At 37.0% G+C, this 24,325-nt stretch overlaps 1 protein-coding gene across 1 annotated transcript; it reads right to left on the bottom strand.

Annotated features, from left to right (window-relative positions):
* Positions 1 to 3,549: 3,549 nt before the first annotated feature.
* Positions 3,550 to 18,601, bottom strand: gjd1a (gap junction protein delta 1a). The gene is made up of 3 exons (XM_055199733.2): positions 18,244 to 18,601; positions 17,724 to 18,008; positions 3,550 to 5,584 (listed from the first exon to the last, which is right to left on the bottom strand). Exons 2-3 carry the CDS (start codon positions 17,792 to 17,794, stop codon positions 4,756 to 4,758), a joined length of 900 nt encoding a protein of 299 aa, XP_055055708.1. The 5' UTR covers positions 17,795 to 18,008; positions 18,244 to 18,601; the 3' UTR covers positions 3,550 to 4,755.
* Between the last annotated feature and the right edge of the window lie 5,724 nt (positions 18,602 to 24,325).

Below are 24,325 nucleotides of genomic sequence, written 5' to 3' on the forward strand. Positions count from 1 at the left end.
TTCATTATATTGATTCAACATTTTGCTTTAGTGCATTGATCTTTTCATGAATAGATTTTGACCTCATTTCTATTATAGTTCAAGTCAAACTTGATCAATGTATTTACACACAAACCCTCAGTTACAGGTGCCACTTTTGTCTTTTGTTCAGTTTATTTCCTTCATTGTGTTTAAATCCCCTTTTATGCTCCCTCTCTCTCATCCACTGATGTCTCTGTCGTCTAAACCTATCAACTGCCTGAACTGTCTCTCATAATGTCATCCACATTTCACTTAGATAACATCTATTGAGGATTAGGATTACAATACTATGCAATACTAAAGGACAGTTCAGTTTAGAAATGCTTTTTGATTGATGTGTTGATTTACACATGTGTTATAACAGTGATTCTCTGTGCATTATGTATATTTTAACACTTTTTAACACATCGTTTAACACTTTATGCCTCTTGTTGTTACACTTGTTTAGCAGCCAGATACACCAATTTACTCCAAAACGTTTTTTTATTGAGGGTCAAAGATCAGTCAGGTCCATGTTTATAGTTTCACTTTAGCAGCCAAATTCAACACTTTTTCTTGTCCCTCTATTAGATCAACAGAAAACCCCTCTTTCTCTTTTCTCTGTCTGTATCAGTTAATTTTTAATGTTGAGTCATTTGGTGTGTACATGAGGTTGTGCTTGCGGTATTACTGTAGTGTAAATAATATATGTTTTTGGTATTGAAACACCAGTTGTTGCCCAACACAGCGCACACTTGGATCAGCACTGTGAACTGCGAATCAATGTTAATGACTGCATTTCATGAATGGCCAAGTATAAATAATAAAGATTTCTTTTTAAGACACAACTTGAACTGGCTTTAAAGACAAACCCATTTCTATATACAAGTTTTTTATTGAAACATTTTAGTTGGATGGCAAGATTCCAAAAGAAATCCTTTTGATGTTTTTTACAGTTACTGTCAGGATCCTGCCAAAGTGTCTTGTTTAATATTTATGTCTATGGCAGGGTTCTGGCAGTCCAATGTTTTATGTGGAGGCTCATGGCCTTGCATATCGGGTCATGTGCCTTCAGTGTCTCGTCTCTTCCCTTACGAAAATTAACCATGGTTTTATTGTGGTAAAAGTGTAGTAACCATGTTTTCTTTGGTGTATTGATTACTATCATCATAGTTTTACTACACTAACCATGGTTTTTGAAAACCATGGTTGTCAAAACCATGGTTATTTTGTGGTTACAATGGTTTTACTACAATAACCATGTTTTTTAACTATAGTAAAACCATGGTTATTTTTCGTAAGGGTTGTCCCCGCCGCCTCGTTCTCCTGCTTATTGTTAATTATTAGTTCATTCCCATAACCTGTTTTCCACTTGTTACCTTGCTTAGATTTTCTAACACAGTCTCACCCCATGTCGTCAATATTTGACGACACTTGACCATTCGTCAATATGTGACGCGGAGGGTATACCTTTCGCGTCATTTTTTGACGAACTGGGGACTTCAATACTATTACGTCCGTTGCATTCTCTTCTCCTATTTTCTTACCATTTTCGCGTCGGTTTAGGGTTAGATTATGCAAAATTAAACAGTGTATGCGAAATTAAACAGTGTACGCGAAATTAAACAGTTGTCACCTGGCGTTGGGGTTAGAAACAGTTGTCACCTGGCGTTGGGGTTAGAGTTAGGTTTGGGTAGGGATGTCATTATGTAAATCATTACGTCCGTTGCATTCTCTTCTCCTATTTTCTTACAATTTTCGCGTCGGTTTAGGGTTAGAGTACGCGAAATTAAACAGTTGTCACCTGGCGTTGGGGTTAGAAACAGTTGTCACCTGGCGTTGGGGTTAGAGTTAGGTTTGGGTAGGGATGTCATTATGTAAATCTAACCCCCACATGGGCTTTTGTTTTGTCTTGTTTCAACATTATAGTCTTTTTGTCTATCCCATCACCGTCCGCGCTTGGGTTCATCTGAAATTCCAAAAAGAATTAATTTAATCTGTTGTCCAATTCACTTACCAAAGTATCAGCATCACAGGGGTTTACATAAGGAGTGTTTACTTGTGTGAGTCAAGTTTTGTCTATATTGTAGCAACCCTACCCAGGTAAAAAAAAATGGTATACTTTAATGTATTAGAAATATGATCGAAGTACATGAAGTATAAAACAAGTATGCTTCTAATCTACTTGTTGTGCTTTATTTAAAGAGTATTTAATATGTACTTTTTAAAAGTATACTTCCAAAAAGATGTAATTATGTATGAAAAATGTATTTTAGTAGTACTTAATGTATTTTTGAAGTTTTAAAAAAGTTGTTCCATTTTAGTATACTATTTACACTTGAAGTGTAGTCAAATAGATGTTAAGTTGAAGTTAATACATACTTAAATTCACTTAACTATACTTGGATGTGATGATAGTAATGTAGAAAATATACTTAGTACACTTTTTTAAAGTATATTTTTAATAAAATTATTTTTTACCTGGGAACAAAATGAGCATGGTGTTGAGGAGATGTAATCAGTATAGGTCAGCTGGTTGTCAAAGATTACCACAAGGTTTCTGGCTTGTCTGGTTGGTGTAGTGCTAATGAAATTGTGTAAAACTGTTCAATGTAAAAATTACAACGCATTTTTGTCAAATCAACATATATTTTTGTTACTTTAACTTAAAAAATGAAGTTAAACAATTTCAACTTAATTTTATAAGTTATGTCAACTTTTCACAAGCCAAAACTTAAAATAGTAGATTGAATTGACTTGCAAAACCATTTTTTTTACAATGTAGGGTGATGTTCTCTTATGCTGAGATGTTTGACTCATTCCTCATTAGTTAGAAAAACTAATTCATTTCTTAATTTAGCAACCTTTTTTTATCCCTTTACAATTAATTTAGCATAATAATGAAGGTCATGGTTCACAGTGAACTATTTAGAACAACTTGGTTTTGCAGGTCAATTCAACTTAGTATTTTAAGTTTTGACCTGTGAATAATTCAAATAACTTATAAAAAGTAGTTGCTTAACTTAATTTTTTAAGTTAAAGTAACATAAAAATATATGTTGATTTGACAAAAATGCTGCATTTTTTATAGTGTTGGTCAACTATAGTGTTGGTCAAGGTAAAATACACAAACGCACATGCTTATGTAACTGGAAAATCGATGCAAAAGATTCAGTGCTGTGTGTGTTAGTTGTTAATTGTGATTTGAGCTTTTCACCCTGTTAAAATAACGTAGTCTGAATAAAGACCAGCACTTACACTCTTACACGCACGCACACACACACGCACACACACACTTGTCTATCTACACGCATACACAGACTTGGACATACAGGGACGTAGACTTGTATTTATGCGCACGAGCTATAAATACTATAACCTAACCCACACTCTAACCCTAAATTTCTGCATTTTTACAAATGTAAAAAACTTTACTATATTTTTATATAAAGGGAGGTTTTGTTCAAGTTTGTCATGTTTTGCTGACTTTTGGTACAAATATAACACACACACACTCACGCACAAACATTGAAATAATATTCTTGCCACTTTGTTTAATTTCTTTAATAGTTTATTCATTTATTTTTATGACATATATTTATTTATATTATTTATATATATTTATATTATTGCTGCAATGGAGCCTTAATCAGTATAGACTCTCTCTGCCATTCCCATAGAGCTATAGATCTCCTGCCCGCATGCTGAAGAATACACCTCCAAAAAACTGGGTGCAAAAAGAAACGTTTCTACACAGCTCGTAACACTATCTAGCCATTCTAATGATGCATTATAACATGCCTTTGTCAGGAAATGCCCATTGTACAAAATCACATTTTTTTCTGTCCATTACAGAATAAATGCAAATAAAACACAATTATTATGACATATTTGTTTTTTTCTTTTTAGCAATCAATGTTTTTTTTCAAATAATGGCAAAAGCTACACTTCAGCGTGTGAAATACATGAACATTGCAGTATTGATATTCTTAGATATGTACAGTAGTGCTTCAGAAGTTGATGAAGCAGTGGATTATGGGAGATTTGAACAGTGCGGACAATAAAGTCAGTCTCATCATGGCCATCCGTTAAACGTGGGGGTGGGTATCAGAAGATCAATTTTCATGTTTTCTCCTTGCCTTTTATACGTAATGCCTACAGTATATCTATAAAACTATGCAGAAAGAGACAGAGAAAGAAGAGTGAGAGATGAAATGAAAGAAAGCAAATAGGGGAGAGGCGTAGAGGAGTCTGTGCTGAGGTAAAGTTTTAAACTTTTCTCTTTTGTACATTCACCATCTTATTCTGTCTCTTCAGAATGTGAGGGATGTCTCAGTATTAATAAGATAAATTGTCAAATGTCTGCCGAGCATCTCCCTCTATTGTCTCTCAAATCCCTCATTTTTTTTGTCTTTCTATCTTTTTAGACAACAGGCAACTCAAAGTGATTTCATTTTTTAAATGTCTCTTTACTGTTGGAAGACATGTTTAGGGGGCTGTTGTGTCAATGCATTTTTGTACAAGCCTCCTTCTTGTTCCACAGCGGTCATAATTAAAGTCTTGGGTTGAAAGAGATTAATTTTATTCTCCAAAAATGTTATTCTTTTACTCATTTTCTTTATCTTTACACCCTACCCCTTGCTCACCCAGTCTGAGCTATGCATAAAATTAGGAGTGTCAAGTATGCAGCACAGGGCGTGGCCGTCGCCTCATCAGCCACTCCCAACCTCGTCTAAGCCCCTCCCCTATTCGCTGTCAGACATAGGCTGATTCACTAGATTGGGTGCGGCCCAAGTTGGGCACGGAGGATAGGTGTGACACATCCTTTTTTCGGATCTCACAAATGGACTTTCTACGAGCTTGGACGCCACGAATCGCTGCCTTAATCTTCCGCCAACCCAGGTGGTTTACCTCAGCCAAATTCAACACCACGCAGATCCCGCTAACCGCGAACATGAACACGAGGAAAACCGTCTTCTCCGTAGGACGTGAAACGTAGCATTCGACCTCCTTTACGCAGGGGTAACGGTCGCATTCGAACATGGCGGGAACATTGAATCCGTACAAGAAGTACTGGCCAGCAAGAAAACCGATTTCCAAAACGTTCCGGAACACCACCTGTATGACGTAGAAACGGGAAATGCCCTCCTGTTGACGCATCTTGTTACTTTTGGAGTACGTGACCCCCTGGGGAATGTTGGGAATATCTTTCAAATCCAGACAATCGCGGTCATCTTTGCCTTCCGGGTGCACTAGGATACCGTTGATGTTTCGCATCTTTCGATTCACTCCGTGTCCGTGATCGATGTAGGGGCCGTGCAGAAGCGTGTAGGTGCGATCTTTGTACTTGGCAGACTGATGCACAGAATAAGTGATAAAACAGAGGCTAGGGGTGCAGACCAAGATGATCTGGAAAACCCAGTAACGGATATGGGAAATGGGGAAGGCTTTATCATAGCAGGCCTGGTTGCAACCCGGCTGCAGCGTGTTACAAATAAACATAATCTGTTCATCTTCGTACACCTTCTCTCCCACTATACCCACAATCAGGATCCGGAAAATCACCACCACTGTCAGCAGGATCCTTTGAGGGATAGGAAAGACAGAAAGAAGCAAGCAAGAAAGAAAAGGCAGTGGAAGAGACAAAAAAGCAAGAGAAAAGGGATTAGTTTAGGGTTCAACAAAAAACAGCACAGTGTTAAATTGCTTCTCTAATGTCACATACACGCACAAAATGGCAAAACTGAAAATAGTCATTTATATAGGAAAACAGCCTTCTACCAAGTAACTCCTACTGATTTAAAGCTGAAGTGTGTCATTATTTTGATGTTAAAATACCTTTTATTCCAGTTCAATGTGCTGCGTAGATAATAATAAGTAAGCCATTCACAGTATGATTTCCAAGAAAAGTGTAAATTCTGTGACTCTGTCCTGCTATCAATACCTCGACGTGCTTTTTTGAGCATTGCAACTAACACACAAACACAGCGTCACTTGTACAACCAATAGCTTATATTTGGAATGAGACAATCTGATTGTTCGACCAATCGCAGACTGGGGGGCGTGTTTAGGAAACTTAATTATTTTTGCAGTTCCATTGGGCGATGCAGGCTGACTCAAATTACATGCTTCTACTTTAATGTTATGCTGTTGTTTAAATATCTTTGTAGGCCATTCAAGTACGCCTTCACATTCATTCATACTTTATATGTGAATGTGTGCAGGGACATAGTCCCTTACATTGATATCTGGGGCAGTTACTGCATCAAGGCCATCAGAGTATAAAGAAAGTGTTGGGGTGCTTATGTATGCTATTTCCAGTCTCATCTCTGTTCGCAGTGGAAAAATGAATTGGTGTTCTGGATTCATACCAGGCAGACACATACACACATAAATATAGACACAAGCGTACACTCAGACACACCCGATGTCTGTAACAGATAAGAACAAATGGGATTTTTTTTCAACCACACAGAAAGTACCACACACTCATGATGTTATGTAATATAATGAAAATTATCCCTTGTACCATTCATGCATAGCTGGTGCTCACGTGAGCGCGCCATTTAGAGCGAAACATCTCCACCTTTCTATTGCACACACACACACATCTTCAGCAATCTATCTTACAGATGTAGCCCGAACACACAAATCTTCCTCACACGCACCTACACACACTTGTGCTGAGGATGTCCTTCACTCATGGTATTAATAACCTTGCTCCTGAGCCAGCCATGACGTCATCCAATGCAGTCTGGTCTTGATGCATGAGCACATACAATTGCTTACACGCATACACATGCACCCATTGTTTGAGCTTTGAGCTAGAATGTTATTAATTTAAAGTCATATGATAGGTCCATAAATCAGCTATTTGTTTTTTTGCATTTTATATTATACATAATTATATAATTATAATCATATAATTGCTTTATTTATTAGGCTACTTTGTTGATACACAAAAATGCTGGGTTATTTTGGGTCAAAAAGGGCCGAGCCCATCAGCTGGGTTACCGTTAACTCAAAAAAAAAATATTATTTGATCCAACAATTGGTTAGAAATAACCCAGTATTTTGAGTTGAAACAACCCAGCATGGGGTTAAATTATAACCCGGGCTGGGCTCGTCTCTTTTTGACCCTACGCTGGGTTGAAAATAACCCAGCATTTTTAGAGTGTGTTATTTAACACCATGTCATTAAGCCATGTAAATGTGTACAAAGGTTGTAAAAACTATTTCCCCAGCCCATAGTTATATGACGGTAAGTAAAGAATAAATTATTTGTTGTTATACTAGTATTTTTCTAAAATATATATATTTTTATTATGAAATTTAATATTATTTTTTACCATAAAATAAAACTACGGGTACTGCAGTCAAAACATAATAGTGCCAAGAAGCCTGGCCTGATCACAACAGACTGCAGTCCAGTCCAGCAATGTGCATATGTATTTAACCAGTTGGCATCTTTGAGAGTGATAAAGACAAACAGGTTTGGCTTGCTGTTCACAATGGAGAAGCTCCAGCACAAGTTCCCCCTTCTGGATTTTTTAGAGAGTAAAGACTTTAAATAAGTCGTTATTGTACATTATTAGAAATTAATACATTTATTTTTAATGATTATTAATTAACATTTTAAGACTGATCTAATGTGAGATCTAATATTTTAGCTTATTAAAAGTAATTTTTAAATAACCAAATTTGAAATGCAGTACATTGTATAATCCTGAGAAGAGATGTTTTAGATAGTACCACAGTGGCAGCCAGTGACCTCCCTTCCAAGGGGCGCGAATACAAAATATGTGTTCGGAGTGTCATGTGTGTTGCTCGTCATGTCAAAATATGTGCCCGCTGCACATGCGGTTTATGATAAAAGAAACGCTCATGTTAACAAAATACTTTAGCTTAACACTAAACTCTGATTAAAGGAAAACACCACAGTTTTTCAACACTTTACCACGTTCCCGCCTCAACTTAGACAAACTCATACATACCCTTTATCAATGCATGCACATTTAATCTTTGTACGGCGCTTCTTGAATGTGTTAGCATTTAGCCTAGCCCCATTCATTCCTATGGCTCCAAAGAAAAGTTTTATTTTATATATAAAAAAGTTTTTATTTCACCATATTTACTTGTGTAACTACTCATTTAACAGTCTTTAAATAGGGAAAACATGGAAGTGTTTGGTGGCCTCTAAATTCATCCCTGTTTGGAGCCATAGGAATGAATGGAGCTAGGCTAAATGCTAACACATTCACGATGCGCTGTATAAAGAGTAAAAGTTCACGCATTGAAAAGCATAGGTATTTATTTGTCTAAGTTGAGGTAAGAACATAATAAAATATTGAAAAACGGTGGTGTTTTCCTTTAAGCATGACATTGAGTATCTGGCCAACGTGAGCGTCTGTTTTATCATAAACCCCTTTCGAAGCGTCTGCAGGAGGCACGTTTTTTCAAATGTTGCGTAATACATATAGGTTGACATGATGTGCAAATACTTATTTTGACATGACGAGTCACGACCATGATGGACTACATACATGTGGAGATGAGCTTTGCATTTGTGTGCCCTCGAAAAAGAAGTCAACAGCCTCCACTGATTGTAAATGGAGCTCAAAGAACATTATACAAATGTACAGGATTGGTTTATAATAAAGTGCAGTTCATGACACCTTAAATATGAACTTTGTCATTCCTTATTACATTTTTATAAAACGGTTAGTTCCAATCCTTGATTCTGATTGGCCAATAGGTGTGCTTTATTCACGATAAAACACTGCTATGACCGCTTCACCCAACGGTTCTATTTAATATCACTGCGCCCTTAGCAACACCCTTAGCAACACATAAACAGTTAATGAGACAAAAGCCGTTTCTCAATATGCGTTCTTGTCTGTACTTGCGTTCTTGTGGACTTGTGAAACGTCATCAGTCGTGGCCCAAGTACTGTTCCAATTCAAAGTTCGCATCAAGCCCAAGTTCACATAAAATCCCCGGATGTGTTCTTGATCCGCCCATTTTATCGAGGATGCATCAGAGGAGACTTGTGTGGACTTATGACAGCGAAGTTTCCCAAAATGCATTTCGCGTCAGAAGTTGGTTCTTCCGAGTCTGAACTTGCAAGTCCGAACTAGGAAGGACACAAGTCCGAACTTGGCGTACTTGGTATTGAGAAACGGCTAGTGTCTGAGAACAGTTTGTTGTTTTTATTTGAGCTTTCATGTTGTTGTTCGCAGTCAGGGACTATTTTTTCTAGCGAAAGGAATGCTTTTATTGATTTAACTTCATGAAAGTTGCACTAATATTATTTTTTACTTTAATATTGTGTGGTAACCGTTTTATAAAAGCAATAAGGTACTCGAGGCAAGTGCTGTATCGTGAATAAGTAACGGCTGAAGGGGTTACAGGCACTCCGCTTCGCGTCGTGCCTAACAACGCCCTTCAGCCGTTACTTATTCACGATACAGCACAGCCTCTTGTACCTCACCGCTTACTTATCAGCATTTTAGAATAATAATAAATGTAATGGCACAAATGTAACTTTGGGAATTATGGTGTAACAAAAGAAAACCTAAAATAAATCATAGATATAGAATTATCATAGAATTTGAAAAAAATGTAATGTTGGCATTTTATCAAGCAGCATCTTGAGGTATCACCCTAAGATGGTTTTGGGGATCTTATTGGTTTTCTCTTCATTTTTAAAATTGAATGAAAAGAAACAAATGTGTTAGCACAATTTTATTTTTCTCTAAAAAAAAATTTAAGCTTATCCCTGCAGATCAAAAGGATTTTAAAGATCATGAGAAGCATTTCATTAAAGTGACAATAAACTTTTGAAGGGTTGTCAACTTTTGCTTTAAATGAATGTTTGTAATCTGGTTGGTTTTGTTTAGGGCTTAGAACTTTTTTCTTGAATAAATGTTTAAAATCTCTTCAATAGGCCTATACTACTACTAAATAAAAACTTCAAGGCAGAAACAAACGTAGCTGCAGGCAAAGTGCTGAAAAAATGATTGCAGCCATTGCTGTAAATCCATGGCTTGGAGGCTAACAGTTAGCATTGTTTTTTCTGAATTAATGGACATATGGTGAACATTTGCACTGTGCTAAGTAGGACAGTTACGATTCTCGATGAAAGTCAACGACCCTTTACTGTAATTGAACAGCAAACAATGTTTCTCAGTTTTAAATGACAGACAGCGTAACCTTTCTATAATAATAAGTTTGTGTAAAATATGAAGTAAATACGTTAGCTCTTTAGCTTTGTATCAATGGCTAAGGATCCTGGTGGGACTTTAAATTAGCAGCACATCCCCCACTCCCTGCTGCCGTCACTATAGCAACCACGTAGTGAACCACTCAGCACTCTCCACTGTACCAGAAAAAAGAGAGAGAGAACGATAAAGGGGAGGGAGGGGTGATTGATAGAATATTGGGAAAGAGAGGAACAAGCAGAGAAGAGAGAGAGGGAACAAGTGGACAAAGCAAGGGCGCAGGAAAGAACGAATGTACATAAGACAAAGGTAGAATGAATAGGTTGTAATGAGAAACTATAGGAAGAGAGACACATCAAGGTGAACCGCATGAAAGATATAAAGGGAAAGATGAAAGGCAGAGATAGACAGAGAAAAGGAAAGAAGGAGGGAGGAGGACACAGACAGATGGGCTGAGGAAGAGCAGAGCAGCAGTAAGACAAATCAAGAAATACTGAGAAACAGATGGAGAGAGAGAGAGGACCGGGAGCAAATAGTGAGACTCACAGCATATATTTGAAGTGAAATCACTAAAGGACTCATTATAGAGTAGGCTACCTGATCTTAGTGTGTGGGGGTTTCTTTGCGTCAGTGAGGGCAGAATCACACCTTATAGTATGTAGCCTGCCATTTTACTGCAGTGTAATTTACAGTGGATTGAGCATGTGTGTGTTTGTGTGTGTGCAGCTGGAAAGGTGTACAATACATCAATTCTGCTCACATTTGGAAATAAGACTGCCAAGCTTTCTGTGTATTTATTGTTTCTAAAATGACATACAAATATTTAAAAATATCTATTTCTGGGTCCACCCTCTATTCTATGTCATTTGTAGTATAAACAATGTGTTCACATTTAAAAAAAAAAAAATGAAGTACACTTAAAAAATTAAGCACCCTGATGGTCCATTCATTCGGCCGAAAAATTAAGTGTGGACACTTCACACACTCAACAGTCGCTGTTTTGCTTACGTGGGCCTATCTGATGCTTAAGAACAATGTTCACCTGCGAAGACCATATGCTTCAGTTTGACAGTGTCTGAGCTTATGTTGGGCAAAACAGATAACACTGGCATCAAAAGAATGATAAGCAAATTGACTCGGATTGTGTTATGCATTTGACGCCCTCGTCTAAGAAACCGTTGATACTTTTGTGAGTAAAACCCCCATGGCGTCAGTGTTTGACGCACTTGACCGTGCGTCGGTGTGTTGCGCGGAGGGTGTGCCTTTCGCGTCATTTTTTTGACGAGCTGGGGACTTGGATACTGTTGCGTCCGTTGCGTTCTCTTTCCTATTTTCTTGCCATTTTCGCGTCGGTTTAGGGTTAGATTTACATAATGACATCCCTACCCAAACCTAACTCTAACCCCAACGCCAGGTGACAACTGTTTAATTTCGCGTACACTGTTTAATTTTGCGTAATCTAACCCTAAACCGACGCGAAAATGGTAAGAAAATCGGAAAGAGAATGCAACGGACGTAATAGTATTGAAGTCCCCAGTTCGTCAAAAAATGATGCGAAAGGTATACCCTCCGCGTAACATATTGACGCATGGTCAAGTGCGTCAAATATTGACGCCATGGGATGAGGATGTGTAGGTAAAACATATACACTAGATGGGTGTATGAACATTGTTCCTGGAGGGCATATTTCAGTTCCAACCCTACTCCAACACACCTGTCTCTAACTTTTAGGCAGCCCTGAACAGAGCCCTTCAGGAAGAGAGTTCTGACAACGGATGTCCAAAAAGCTCCGCAAGACTTCAGCCATTGAAATACATTGAGGCAAAGAGCTTTGAATTTTCTTAATAAATATTCAAGAAATGCATTGATTTACAAAATTTATATATCACAACAATATGTGTAGGTATTTTTATGTAGCTCTATGTTTTTTGACAAATAACATCCACATATGGTAAGATTAGTATGGTCAGCTGCTGGTTTGTGCCTTGTTAACATGTTTTACACTGCTTCCAACAACTTTAAAGCTTTAAAATGCATCACACTGTAAGCTTATAATGTTTATGCATGATTATAATGTACAATTAACTGTGTGTCTGTTTGATTTATGAATGTATAAAGAACAAGATTTTTTAAAAGACTCATAAGGCACGTTTAATTTATTGTAAGTTATAATAACACAACTGGCTCAGTGTCGTTTTCTTTTTGTTGTTAATATGAAAATCTGATGGGAAATGCCATCTTCATTACTTTAAATTATTATGAATCCATGAACGTATTAATGCATGTTATTATACAAGTTATTAATACATACACTGAAAAAAAATGATTCATTCAATTTACTAATTTTTATTTTAAGAAGTTGTTGCAATCAATTTATTTAAAGCTAATGCGTAGGATTTTCTTTTTCCGGGTGGATCATCAAGAATATTGGTCCTCCTATTTGTCAATTAGGAGTGTTGCGCAATTGCATTTTTAAAAAAGTGGAGAAGGCGGTTCTTTTCTAAAATTCGAGAAAATCCTTTGCTATACCTTTAAGCTACATTTAAACGTTTTTTTTAATTATTATTATTCAAATTTTTTGTTTAACTGTAGCTTAAATAAATTGTTACCTTAAAAAATTGAGTAAATTGAATGAATAATTTTTTTCAGTGTAAATTTATTGCAAAATCACATTGCCAAAACACTCCACCCATATGTTTTATGCATAAATATGCACTTTGTATCGCCATCACGTTTTATGGCCTCTCTAATTACACATGGATGAATAATCCATGATCCGCTATTACTGTAAAAAAACTGTTCCATTGGAGTGAATGGAGTTGACGCAACTCTATTACTAAAGGGCTCTGGCCCTGAACAACTTAATTAGCAGGTCCAGGTGTGTTTGATTGGGTTTAAAACTGAAATCTGCAGAGATGCCCTCCAGCCTGGAGGCTCTAGGAACAGGGTTGGAGACTCATGCACTAGACAGTAAGTACATACTGCAGTGCCTAGTTTAAGTGCATAGTAGTGTATGTCACGGGACACAGCTTTTGTTATTCCTTCTTTCCCAAGCATATACTTACATTACACATTTACCTGCCTAACTAAATGGGGACATACCATTCTGCCCTACAAAAGGCCAAGTGCAGTAACTACGCAAACACTGAAACCGAGAAAAATGCTCTTCACTTTTTAACACCTTGTTTGACCAGCCAGTCAAACATGTTACTGCAATTTTGGCACACACGTTTCTCTGAAATGGGACAAAATTGAACCAGGAGACAACAGATCTCACAAAGCCCTTAACTCAATTTTGACCGGATGCGTAGTTACTGCACTTTGGCTTTGTAGGGCAGCATAGACCTCCACTGTTTTTACATAAAGCTAAATAAATTCTTACATTTATTTTAAGATATGTCAGTGCAAGTAGTTTTCAGTTTGCTCTTATGTATATTTTAGTCTAGGACTAGTCTAATCCCTGTCCGGGAAACCGCCCCAAAGAGTGTACATTATGATTTCTCCTGGCTGCTCTGTCTAGACTGAATTGGGAGGAGTATAGATTACAATGTTGTGACCACTCAAAACTACTGCAGGAAGAAAATATTGACTAGTTGAAACCAAAACAGCTATCGGTTTCACCCACACAAATATACAGCTAAGCAAAATGCTTGCTTGTCTTTTCCCTATACTGTAGATCATTTAGGTAAGAGAGCGCTGACGCTATATACACAGGACAAGATTTTTGGAGGCGAGTCCCATTCACCCGAGGCTTAATGAGTAGACATAGAGACATTAGTGCTCACAAATTAGTCTAAACACAATTAAGCATAAGAAAGAGAACAGAAGGTGTGTGTGTTAATGCAAATAAAGATGGAAACTGAAACTGACTGGGAAATTCTCTGAGGTGCGGTGTGTTTGTCGGTTTGTGTGTTCCAAGGGAGCAGCTGATGAATGATAGTAGATGCTTTATTCATCGGTTTTATTCATTCATTTATTCATTTGGTTGCCGTGAGTGCTTGATCAGACCTCAAAGGAACAGAAAAGAGGAACCTGCTGATTATCTCACACAGATACAGAGACACCCAGGCTACATAAGCAAACGTGTGTTTTCAAAAACACAAACAACACTGTAGTGGAAATTCCAATAGAGCTTCAGATTTTGAAAATGAAGGTAAAAAATGTATTTTTGTGTGAGGGGGTAAACTTGTGAGCAAGTCTTTGTGTAAAATTCTCAACTAAAAATAAACTTTCACTAATGAAGTAAAAATATCTGAAGAGAGTTTGGTTCCAAAACGAGATTAACATTTTTTTAAAATCTTGTTTTTAAATCTTGTGCATTCCAATTAATTCAAACAAACTGCAGTTGGTTTGTTTTGATTTAAGCCTTCATAATTAAAAAATACAGCTAGCACAATAAAAACATGATAACACAATAATAAACATGTTTTGACAAAAATTATCTTGAAAGTTATCTTGTTTTGGAACCAAACTTTTCATCTGTATAATAATTTTTTTTAGAAGTAGAGCCTGTAGTAAACATAATTATCTACAGTATACTGTAAAAATGTGAAAAGTTGGATCAAACTGTAAAAAAACTGTAATTATGCAGCTGGTTGCCAGTAACTTACTGTAGAAGATAAAGACTGAAAATGTTTCATGTTCATTTAACTTTGAACAAACTGATGCCAGTAAATAACATAAATGTAAAATCTACAGTTACTGGCAGCTATTGCCAGTAAAACTGTAATTTCTACAGAAATGTTTTACGGTATACTTAAATTGGTAACACCTAAAAAACAAATTTTTTTACTTTTTACAAAAACTTTTTGTTGTTACCAATTGGAGTTTTTTTTTTGCCGATCCAACTTTTCACTATGTACAGTGAATATATTTTATAAACATCTAAGTGTATTTTATATAAAAACACAATGATATGCCTTTAGCTAAAATTAAACTGTGTGAAATGTTCGCAATTTTTCAACTGGAAATCTTCAGTTGAAATAGCAAAATTTAAAGGAATGATGTTGGAAATTTGTCCCCAAACATAATCTAAATCTGCTCAAAACAATCCAAAGTGCATCATAATTGAAAATCATTTTTATAAATAAAGTAAATGCAATTCTAAAACGGCAAAGGTTTTCTGTAAGGGTTTATGGGTCGTGGTAGGGAATAAGGTTGCCATTAAGACAATCTATGTAACACAATTAGTTAACCTAAAACAACTCCATAATACTACTACTAATAATAAGCAGTGGTGACCGGTGACTTTTTTTTGAGGGCGCACGATGCGAAGTTCGTCACAACATGTATGTAGCCCGTCATATGTGTGTTTGATCATTTCAAAATATGTGTTCGGCACGTCAGGTTATGTGCATCACGTGTCTTGTCAAAATAAGTGCCTGCTGCAGACGCGTCTAAAGGGTTTATGATAAAAGAGATGCTCGCGTTTGGCAGATACTCGCATAATCTCATGCGTAATCAGAGTTTACTGTTAAGGGAGTGTATTTTGTGAACGTGAGCGTCTCTTTTATCATAAACGGTTTTGACGCGAGTGCAGCAGGCACTTATTTTGACAAAACACGTGATTCACATGGTTAAAGGAATAGTCTACTCATTTTCAATATTAAAATATGTTATTACCTTAACTAAGAATTGTTGATACATCCCTCTATCATCTGTGTGCGTGCACGTAAGCGCTGGAGCGCGCTGCGACGCTTCGATAGCATTTAGCTTAGCCCCATTCATTCAATGGTACCATTTAGAGATAAAGTTAGAAGTGACCAAACACATCAACGTTTTTCCTATTTAAGACGAGTAGTTATACGAGCAAGTTTGGTGGTACAAAATAAAACGTAGCGCTTTTCTAAGCGGATTTAAAAGAGGAACTATATTTTATGGCGTAATAGCACTTTTGAAAGTACTTCGACTCGGCGCAGTAACACCCTCCCTCTCCCATTATGAGAGTGAGAAGGGGAGCGGACTTTTCAGGCGAGTCGAAGTACTCCCAAAAGTGCTATTACGCCATAAAATATAGTTCCTCTTTTAAATCCGCTTAGAAAAGCGCTAGGTTTTATTTTGTACCACCAAACTTGCTCGTATAACTACTCGTCTTAAATAGGAAAAACGTTGATGTGTTTGGCCACTTCTAACTTTATCTCTAAATGGTAGCATTGAATGAATGGGGCTAAGCTAAATGCTATCGAAGTGTCGCAGCGCGCTCCAGCGCTTACGTGCACGCACACAGATGATAGAGGGATGTATCAACAATTCTTAGTTAAGGTAATAACATATTTTAATATTGAAAATGAGTAGACTATTCCTTTAACATGAAGCAACAAACACATATTTTGAAAACACCTGCAACACAAATTTTGAATTTGCGCCCCTTGGAAGAGCAGTCACGAGCCGCCACTGATAATAATACAACCATGTCTGCTTCTGAGTAAGTGAGACGTTTAGTGATCGATCCAAGTGAAGTGATTGACTGCTGGTTAAAGCGGTCAACTGATGTCTAATCAACTGAGGTGAAAACGATTTACTTTAATAGGTTTGAGGGTCATTAGATGAAAAACCTTTTATGAGGTCTGAGAGCCTGATATCCATATAACCATCATCCAGCTTGTGTTCTCTCTGTCTCATTCTCTGTAGAAAAATGCATATTCCTCATATACCCAAGTGCCCTGTGTGCACTCCTGCATGCCCTCTGTGCCACACACACACACACCTCACAAAGAAGAGAAGGACGTGCCCTTGATGTGGGGCTACCTGCAGTTAAGGTTAATGAGCACAGCAGAGAGTAATGCTTACTCAAGTCTGACGCACACAAACATACACACTTCATGATGACACACACTCCGGTGTTTGTGTGTGTTGATGAGATAGTAACCTAATACCCTGAGTTTGTCAATATTTTTTATACCAACCATTAAGTAAAAGCTATGTTATATTTATTAAAAGCAGTTCTTTGAGTCTTAAAAGCCCATCATGCAGAGTATTGATCAGTAACCACCGACGGTTAACTCAGCATTAAAGAGAGGGAGAGTGTTGTGTGGGTTGCCTTCAGTTCAAGCTTATGCTCACATTTCTATCAATTACCAAACACTTTGTGAAAGGAATCTAATTAACTATAATTAAATTGTTTAGGTTTTATTTCAATGCACATTAAACATACACACTGACAAAGAGAAACATTTATGTGCTGTATATGTGTATATGTGATGTATATAGGTAAATGATGCGTATATGTGTAGGCGAGGCACATATATGCATGTGAGGTGCATATGTGTTTATGAGTTATATATGTCTGTGTGAGGAATACTGTATGTGTCCCTATCCGTGAAATCCATGGACTTATTCCATATTAATGACATCAAGTCCACTCAAAGTTCTTTATATTATATAGGATTATTTGATGTAACCAAAACAGACGAATAAATAGGTTTTTACACTTGTGTGCACACATGCGCATGTAAAGTGTGTATGTACAGTATGTGTATATGTGTGCTGCACTGTAGCTCTAACCTGCCGATCATAGTCGAGTGCTGCTGCACCGCAGCCTCCAGCAACCTCTCCAATATAGTCCACTCGCCCATGATGCCTCGCTTATGGCTCTTACGCTCCCTCTGACCTTCAGCTGGAGGAATCACAACCTCTGCCCTCGGCAGCTCTCCCGGGGTCCCTCTATTGACCTTTGATCGGGGTCTCTGGCTCCTCCCCAAAGCTGCAGCTGTGTGCGTCCGTCCGCGTGCGTTTCTGCGTGTGTGTGTCAGGGTAGCGCTCTAGTGCGGAGATGAGCTACTGTAGCATCTGCAGCAGAAAATCTGATGATGCTGAGGCACAGAGACTTTAACCATACTGCATCTCTCTCTCTCTCTCGGTCTCACACACTGCCCTTATTTTCTCGTTCGCCCTATTCTCCCTATCTATCTTTCTCTTTTAGGGTTAAGAATGCTTTACTTTCTCTTGCATATCTGACCTTTTTTACCTTTACTTAACACATAGACTACAATGCATGCTCACACTTTCACACACACACACTTACACACTTGGCGGTTCTCTTTTCCCATTAGTTGAGCCGAATGGTCGCAGAACACACATGTACACGCTGTACCAGATGATGCAGCTCTCTGAATGTCATAGCAACGCCTGAGCGCACCCTCACACACACACACCGCTGTGTGGTCCAGTGTGCAGCAGCAGACGAGAATCGTCAAGGTTACATCCGCTTGAACGATGAGCCTGTGGTCATGTCTGCGGCAAAGGACTCAATCCTCCGCAAACGTCTTCGTTCGCTCTCTCACTCTCTTCCTCTCTACACCTTCCTCCGTTGCATTCGCCTTTGTGCTGCACTGCTGTTGCTGCTGATGATACCTTTCCCTCCGCTCCTCCTCCTCCTCTCTCTCTCTCTCTCTCTCTCTCTCTCTCTCTCTCTCTCTCTCTCTCTCTCTCTCTCTCTCTCTCTCTCTCTCTCTCTCTCTCTCTCTCTCTCTCTCTCTGTCATATGCTGTAAGCATGCCACCCCTTCCTCCATAGCAGACCTGCTCTCCTCTCCCGTATTCACTCTCTCTCTTTATATGTATTTATCTCTTTCTCTTTTCTCCTTCTAACATGCTGACTGTTTTATTTGAGGATATGGGGTGCAGGAGTACATTGTTAATTTAAATGAACTATAGATATGAGTAGACTACCCTTTATGTGGTCAAAGGTGTGTTGTATAAATCTAAATTTGTTTTTGATGGATTCCTGTCCAAATTTGACCCCTTTAGGAAAATGTGTATTGAGAAATGAGCTTTTCCTCTCAGCTTGTGTTGGTGTCAAGAGGATTATTGGGGAATTATTGGACACTGCCTGCCTCATCATCTCTCCTACCTTCATTATGGGTCTGTTCAAAATCACACCCATTCTTCACATCTTTTGCATCATTCTTCATCGTAAAGTTCCTATTGTGCACACTCATTCGGTTTGTTTTACTACATCCCCATCTCTCTCTTTTCTCTTTCCTCATTCATCTAACAGTCTATCGCTTCTGACGGCTTCATTTATTTGATTAATATTTCGCGTGGATCGCCCCCACCCCCCGCAGGTTTCCTCACTTCACCTCTGTCATGTGACTTAGATTGGGGGTGAAAGGCAGAATGGGGGAAAGACATTTAAATGCTTGATATACAATCATTTCAATAAAGCACCTACTCAAATAAATGGATACTTGACATTGTTTCGTGGCTGCATTGTGTTTTTGTGTGTGTGTCAGTGTCATGGTAACACTGTGTGTCTACAATTACATTAGTGTTGTACTGCACAGAGGGCAGAGGATTTTACTGTCCACACAACCAAGCAGCCATTAACCTTTCTTACACTGTCAATGCCTGAGTGACTCTGAAATGAAATGGTTGATCACAGAGCAGCGATGTCATTATCAATGGGGGCATTATGGGTAAGGGCACACTGACTTTGGCTATGTCAGGTGTTTTTGCTTATAATTCACACTTAATACGGATGAAGGATTGTGGTAGCTGTTTGTAGCTCAGCAAAGGACTGTAGGGCGGCACAGTTTTGGGATTATAGGTTGACAGTATTGGTAGATGTGTAGGCTTGAAGGCAAGAGACACAGGTGTGTCATCTGTGACCTAGAACATCTATTTTGCTATCACACACACACCATCACATTATATAAACATGGATGAATGTGGGGTGTGGAATGTCTCCTCATTTAAACGTGCCAATTTAGCAGCAATTAAAAAAAAGCGACATGTACATGTATAGTGCTTTCAATTCAATAGTTTTGCGTCTTGTTCATGAGCACAATTTATAGGTTTGAACCAACAACCTTTCATTGACAAGCGTTGAGTTTTAGCCCCTAAAAGTTCATGACTTGCAGAGCATGTGTTCACTATGTACTGGTTGGCAGGGCCGTGCACAGACATTTTGAGGGGCAGTGGCCCAAACCAAAAAGGGGGCACGGGGGGCACAATTTATATGGTTTTAACAATATGATGTGTTATAGATTAGTATCAAATAATATAAGTGATTATAATGGAAAATAGACTTTATAACAAGATTTAGAGTGTGACAAAACCTCTTAATATTCTATATGATTTACATGCTGAAGCTTTGAATCCATGTTTGCAATTTTGAACAGCTTTTGCAGCCTCCCTTCCAACTCTGTCTTTTTTTTAAACATTGATTTTATTTTTTGTCGACAAAGTGTGCCAACAACAGCAAATTTGGTGTTATTTATATTAGATCTCATCGGGTACATTACTCATTAGACAATCACTGTAATTCTAAAAATGTTTGCTAAGTTGTTAGCACTTTAAGAAGACAGAGAGCAAATCATCCACAGAAATACAAAAACATAGGAAAGGCGAGAGAGGTCATCCATATTTTTTTATTTTTGCTGCTTGTTTTCTCATGATCTAGAGATAACAAAAGTTGTTTTCTCGCTATCCAGACATAAAAATCCAAATGCCATAATGTAATTTCCTGTCCATAATATTTCATTTATTTTGAAGTGGACTGCTGATGCATATGGAGTCTTCGCGTTACCACGCGTAGCTAATTGTCGATAGACTTAATAAATAAATAAAGTTTGATGTTCGTGAATTTAGGGACCATCTCTAAAGTGCACTGTACACGTTTCTATCTTCAATAGTATTTAACAGTTTATTTGAATAAATATAAAACATCAAAAAAGTGTGCATTATAGTTGACAACCACGAACACTTTACAGTTGGTTTTGTGACTGTTTGTTGACTTTAAGTTATTCCATTTTAATGCTGTTTAAAGTAGAAACGTATATGGAGTACTTTAAAGACGGTCCCTAAATTCACCACGCTATCAAATGGGCAATTATTGGCAAATCTGTTTCATCTGGAGCGAATCCCTGATCTAAGTAAAATCTCATTTGTTCATTCATGCTAATTTGCTAAATATGCTTTTGCTGTCTAAAAATTATGTTCTATTGAGTACACGCAAGCTTTAATCACATCACAAGAATACAACTTTTGTTATGTCGAGATCACGAGAAAACAGCAGCTTGTATTCTTGTGATGTGATTAAAGCTAAAAGATAACGAGAAAATTAAGTAGTGGTCACGAGAACACAAGCAAGCAAAAATAAATATAGAACACGACCTCTCTCTGCTTCAAACTACCAAATTACTAATTGAGCAGCTCAACAACTGAGTTAATGTAATGAATCTACCTTTTAATACAACAAACTGTTGTCTTCGCCCTTCAAAGAGTGGACACAGAATGTGAGAGATGCTGCGGAGCGGGCGGGAAATCACGAAGTGGATTACCAGAAACAGTGGATCTTTAGACGAGCGGTAAAAGAACACTTTGACTGGGGTTGGCGAGAGGGGCACCTCAGCCGATTAGGGCAGAAGGGCAGTTGCTCTAGCCACCGGGCCACCCCCCTGTGCACGGCCCTGCTGGTTGGGAAAAGTGCAGAGGTCACATTTCAAGTATGGGTTATTATTGGCAAATACTTCACTTTCATCTTTCACTTCATAATGATTAAGATCTGCTCACTACATGTTTTATATAAATAACCAACATGATCTCATGAGAACACATATGTATTTAAGTGTGGTTGTACCACACGTACATTTACTTATGTTTTAATACACACTGAAACGTATCAACATATTGACAGGACTAATACGTTAATTATTTATGTATAGGGTCAGTGACAAAAACGGTTTGGCAAGATGAGAAATTCAAAAATCTTATTAAAAAACTTGTTTTAAAAGCATGCGTCAGGTTTATTTAAATGCACATAGTGTTTTTATGTTAATTTTATGCAATAAAAAATTACATTTGCACCATTTTTATGAAAGTTAAGACTGAATGGACCTGAAAATGTCAAATGGTGTAACCCCTAATTGCGCCAAAGAATGAGAAATATTAAATATTTTATCCACCTTGATGGCATGTAAGCGTAATCATAAAAAAAATCATTTTAAAATGTAATTTTATTAGTTATTTTTAAATGTAAATTTAAATGCGTTTTTGTAATATTTGTCCTGAAAACAACTCTGTTTTCTAAATAATCTTTGACAAATGATGTAAAAATGTATGTAAAAAAAGCATATTACACTAAAATAGATGATTATATTTTATTCCACATTTTTATGAATATATTTATATTTTAATTTAAAAAAAATACTAGTTACACCAATTGAAACAGACAGGTTACACCAACATTTTTGCAATTATCCCCTAAATATTCTTTAAAAATTAAATAAAACCAGAAATTTTAGACTTGGTCCTCAAAAAAGAGAATGTGCAAGTAATCTGCAAATTTATTTTGACATTTTAACCCTTTTACATTTAATTGAACCATAAGGACACAAAAAATTAACGTCACGTCATTGGCCATTATCAGCTTTACAAATTTACAAATTTGAACGTATTTCTACATTGCCGTTTTTTTACTCATATTAATTGCATGTTTTTAGTCGTATATTCTGACTTATTTAAGACAGACTACTCATTTACCTGATGAAATGTTAATAATGTTCATGAAAATTACATAATATTAAACAAGACTACACTTTAAAACCTTAAAATGAATAACATTTCTGTAATCATTTAACCATTTTGTAATATTTAGTTTGTTTGCCATAATACACAAAAGGTGTTTTCTCCTTTGTAGTCTTCTGCTATGCAACCATTATTACACAAAAAAACACAGTAAGTTCACAAAAGATGTTAATTTTATTTATTCGCTGTGATCAACATCTTTAAAATTCACACAATTGAAATTCAGTCCTTTATCCAGCAATCTTGATCCCAGTTCTCAGCGACCGTAAACCTCAAACTTTGCATTCGTTATGAATTTGAATTCAAATATAAGCTTTAAGACACATTGCCTTACAGCAGTGATATCAAACGCTCATTGGCTCTTGTGTGCTACGTCGCAGATTTGCGACATTGCCGTCTTTCAGTCAATGTAGGCTACTTTTGAAATTTGAAATGCGTGCCTTGACAGAGGGAAGCCAAATTAACGCTTTGGTGGATAACTTCAATACTTCTCTGTACTTTATATACTCCAGAGACAGACTGATAATGAAATGAATTTTTATTAATTTATTTGTGTCCATTGCACGAAATTTCTATAAATAGTTTTTCGTGTGAGTGCACAACTTTTTTTCGAGTTACACGACAAAGCAATTCTTGCTCAAGGCACAAAAAAAGCAAATTTCGTGCCATGGAATAAAGTGATTACATTTTTCATGACTATAACACGACTTTCCATGAGATCATGTTGCCAGAGAGGACCGTGGTTGCATCACATGGTCATTTTAACTACTTTTGGAACTGCTTTTTAAAATTCGCAATAAATAAATTACTGTGATTACACTTGTCTGTTTATCACTGTCTTTCCTCAGTGTCATTATCATCACCTGCTCCTTGTCTGTTTAATTAATCATCCTCACCTGTTTTTTAGTTTAGTTGTCATTAATTCCTGTGTATATTCCCCTGCCTTTGTTCGATTCTTTGTCCGTTATTGTTTGTTACTGCATATGTTTATCTGATCAGTAATTTGTTTTATTAAAGTTTATATGATAAAATGGTTAAAGGGAAATTATATAGCAATCTTATGGTATAAAGATTTGTAAATGTTTTACATTTTGTAAGCTTTAAAACTTAATCCTATTAAATGTTACAAATGCATCTACATTGTACACTTTTGTCAAAAAGTATGTTTTGTATTTTTTTAAAGTTACGTATTAACGGTGAGCCCATACCATAACATCAAAACCTGTAGAGCATCATTACATCAACCCATAAATTCGGTTACACTGTGTTCTTTTCATTTTCAGGTCATCTTAAATGCATTGAAGCTACTCATCTGCTGGGAATTTCCATGGATGCTCCAAATTTTCTGATGAAACTGCTTCAAATTGAACTCACAGAGCCTGTTGAACACAATAGTATCTTTTTACAACAATGGTAGAAACACACAAATTTACTCCGTGGTAATTTTTAAATGATTGTTATGGCCAGAATATTTTCTATTTTGCAACTTGGTACAAATTAAGAAAGCAATGCTGAAAGCAATACTGTCCAAAAACATCACATGACTGAAATCTGGTAAATGATATATGAGTCACAGAT

Source organism: Misgurnus anguillicaudatus, chromosome 22 (assembly GCF_027580225.2).
Source record: "Misgurnus anguillicaudatus chromosome 22, ASM2758022v2, whole genome shotgun sequence".
Classification (NCBI taxonomy): Eukaryota; Metazoa; Chordata; class Actinopteri; order Cypriniformes; family Cobitidae; genus Misgurnus; species Misgurnus anguillicaudatus.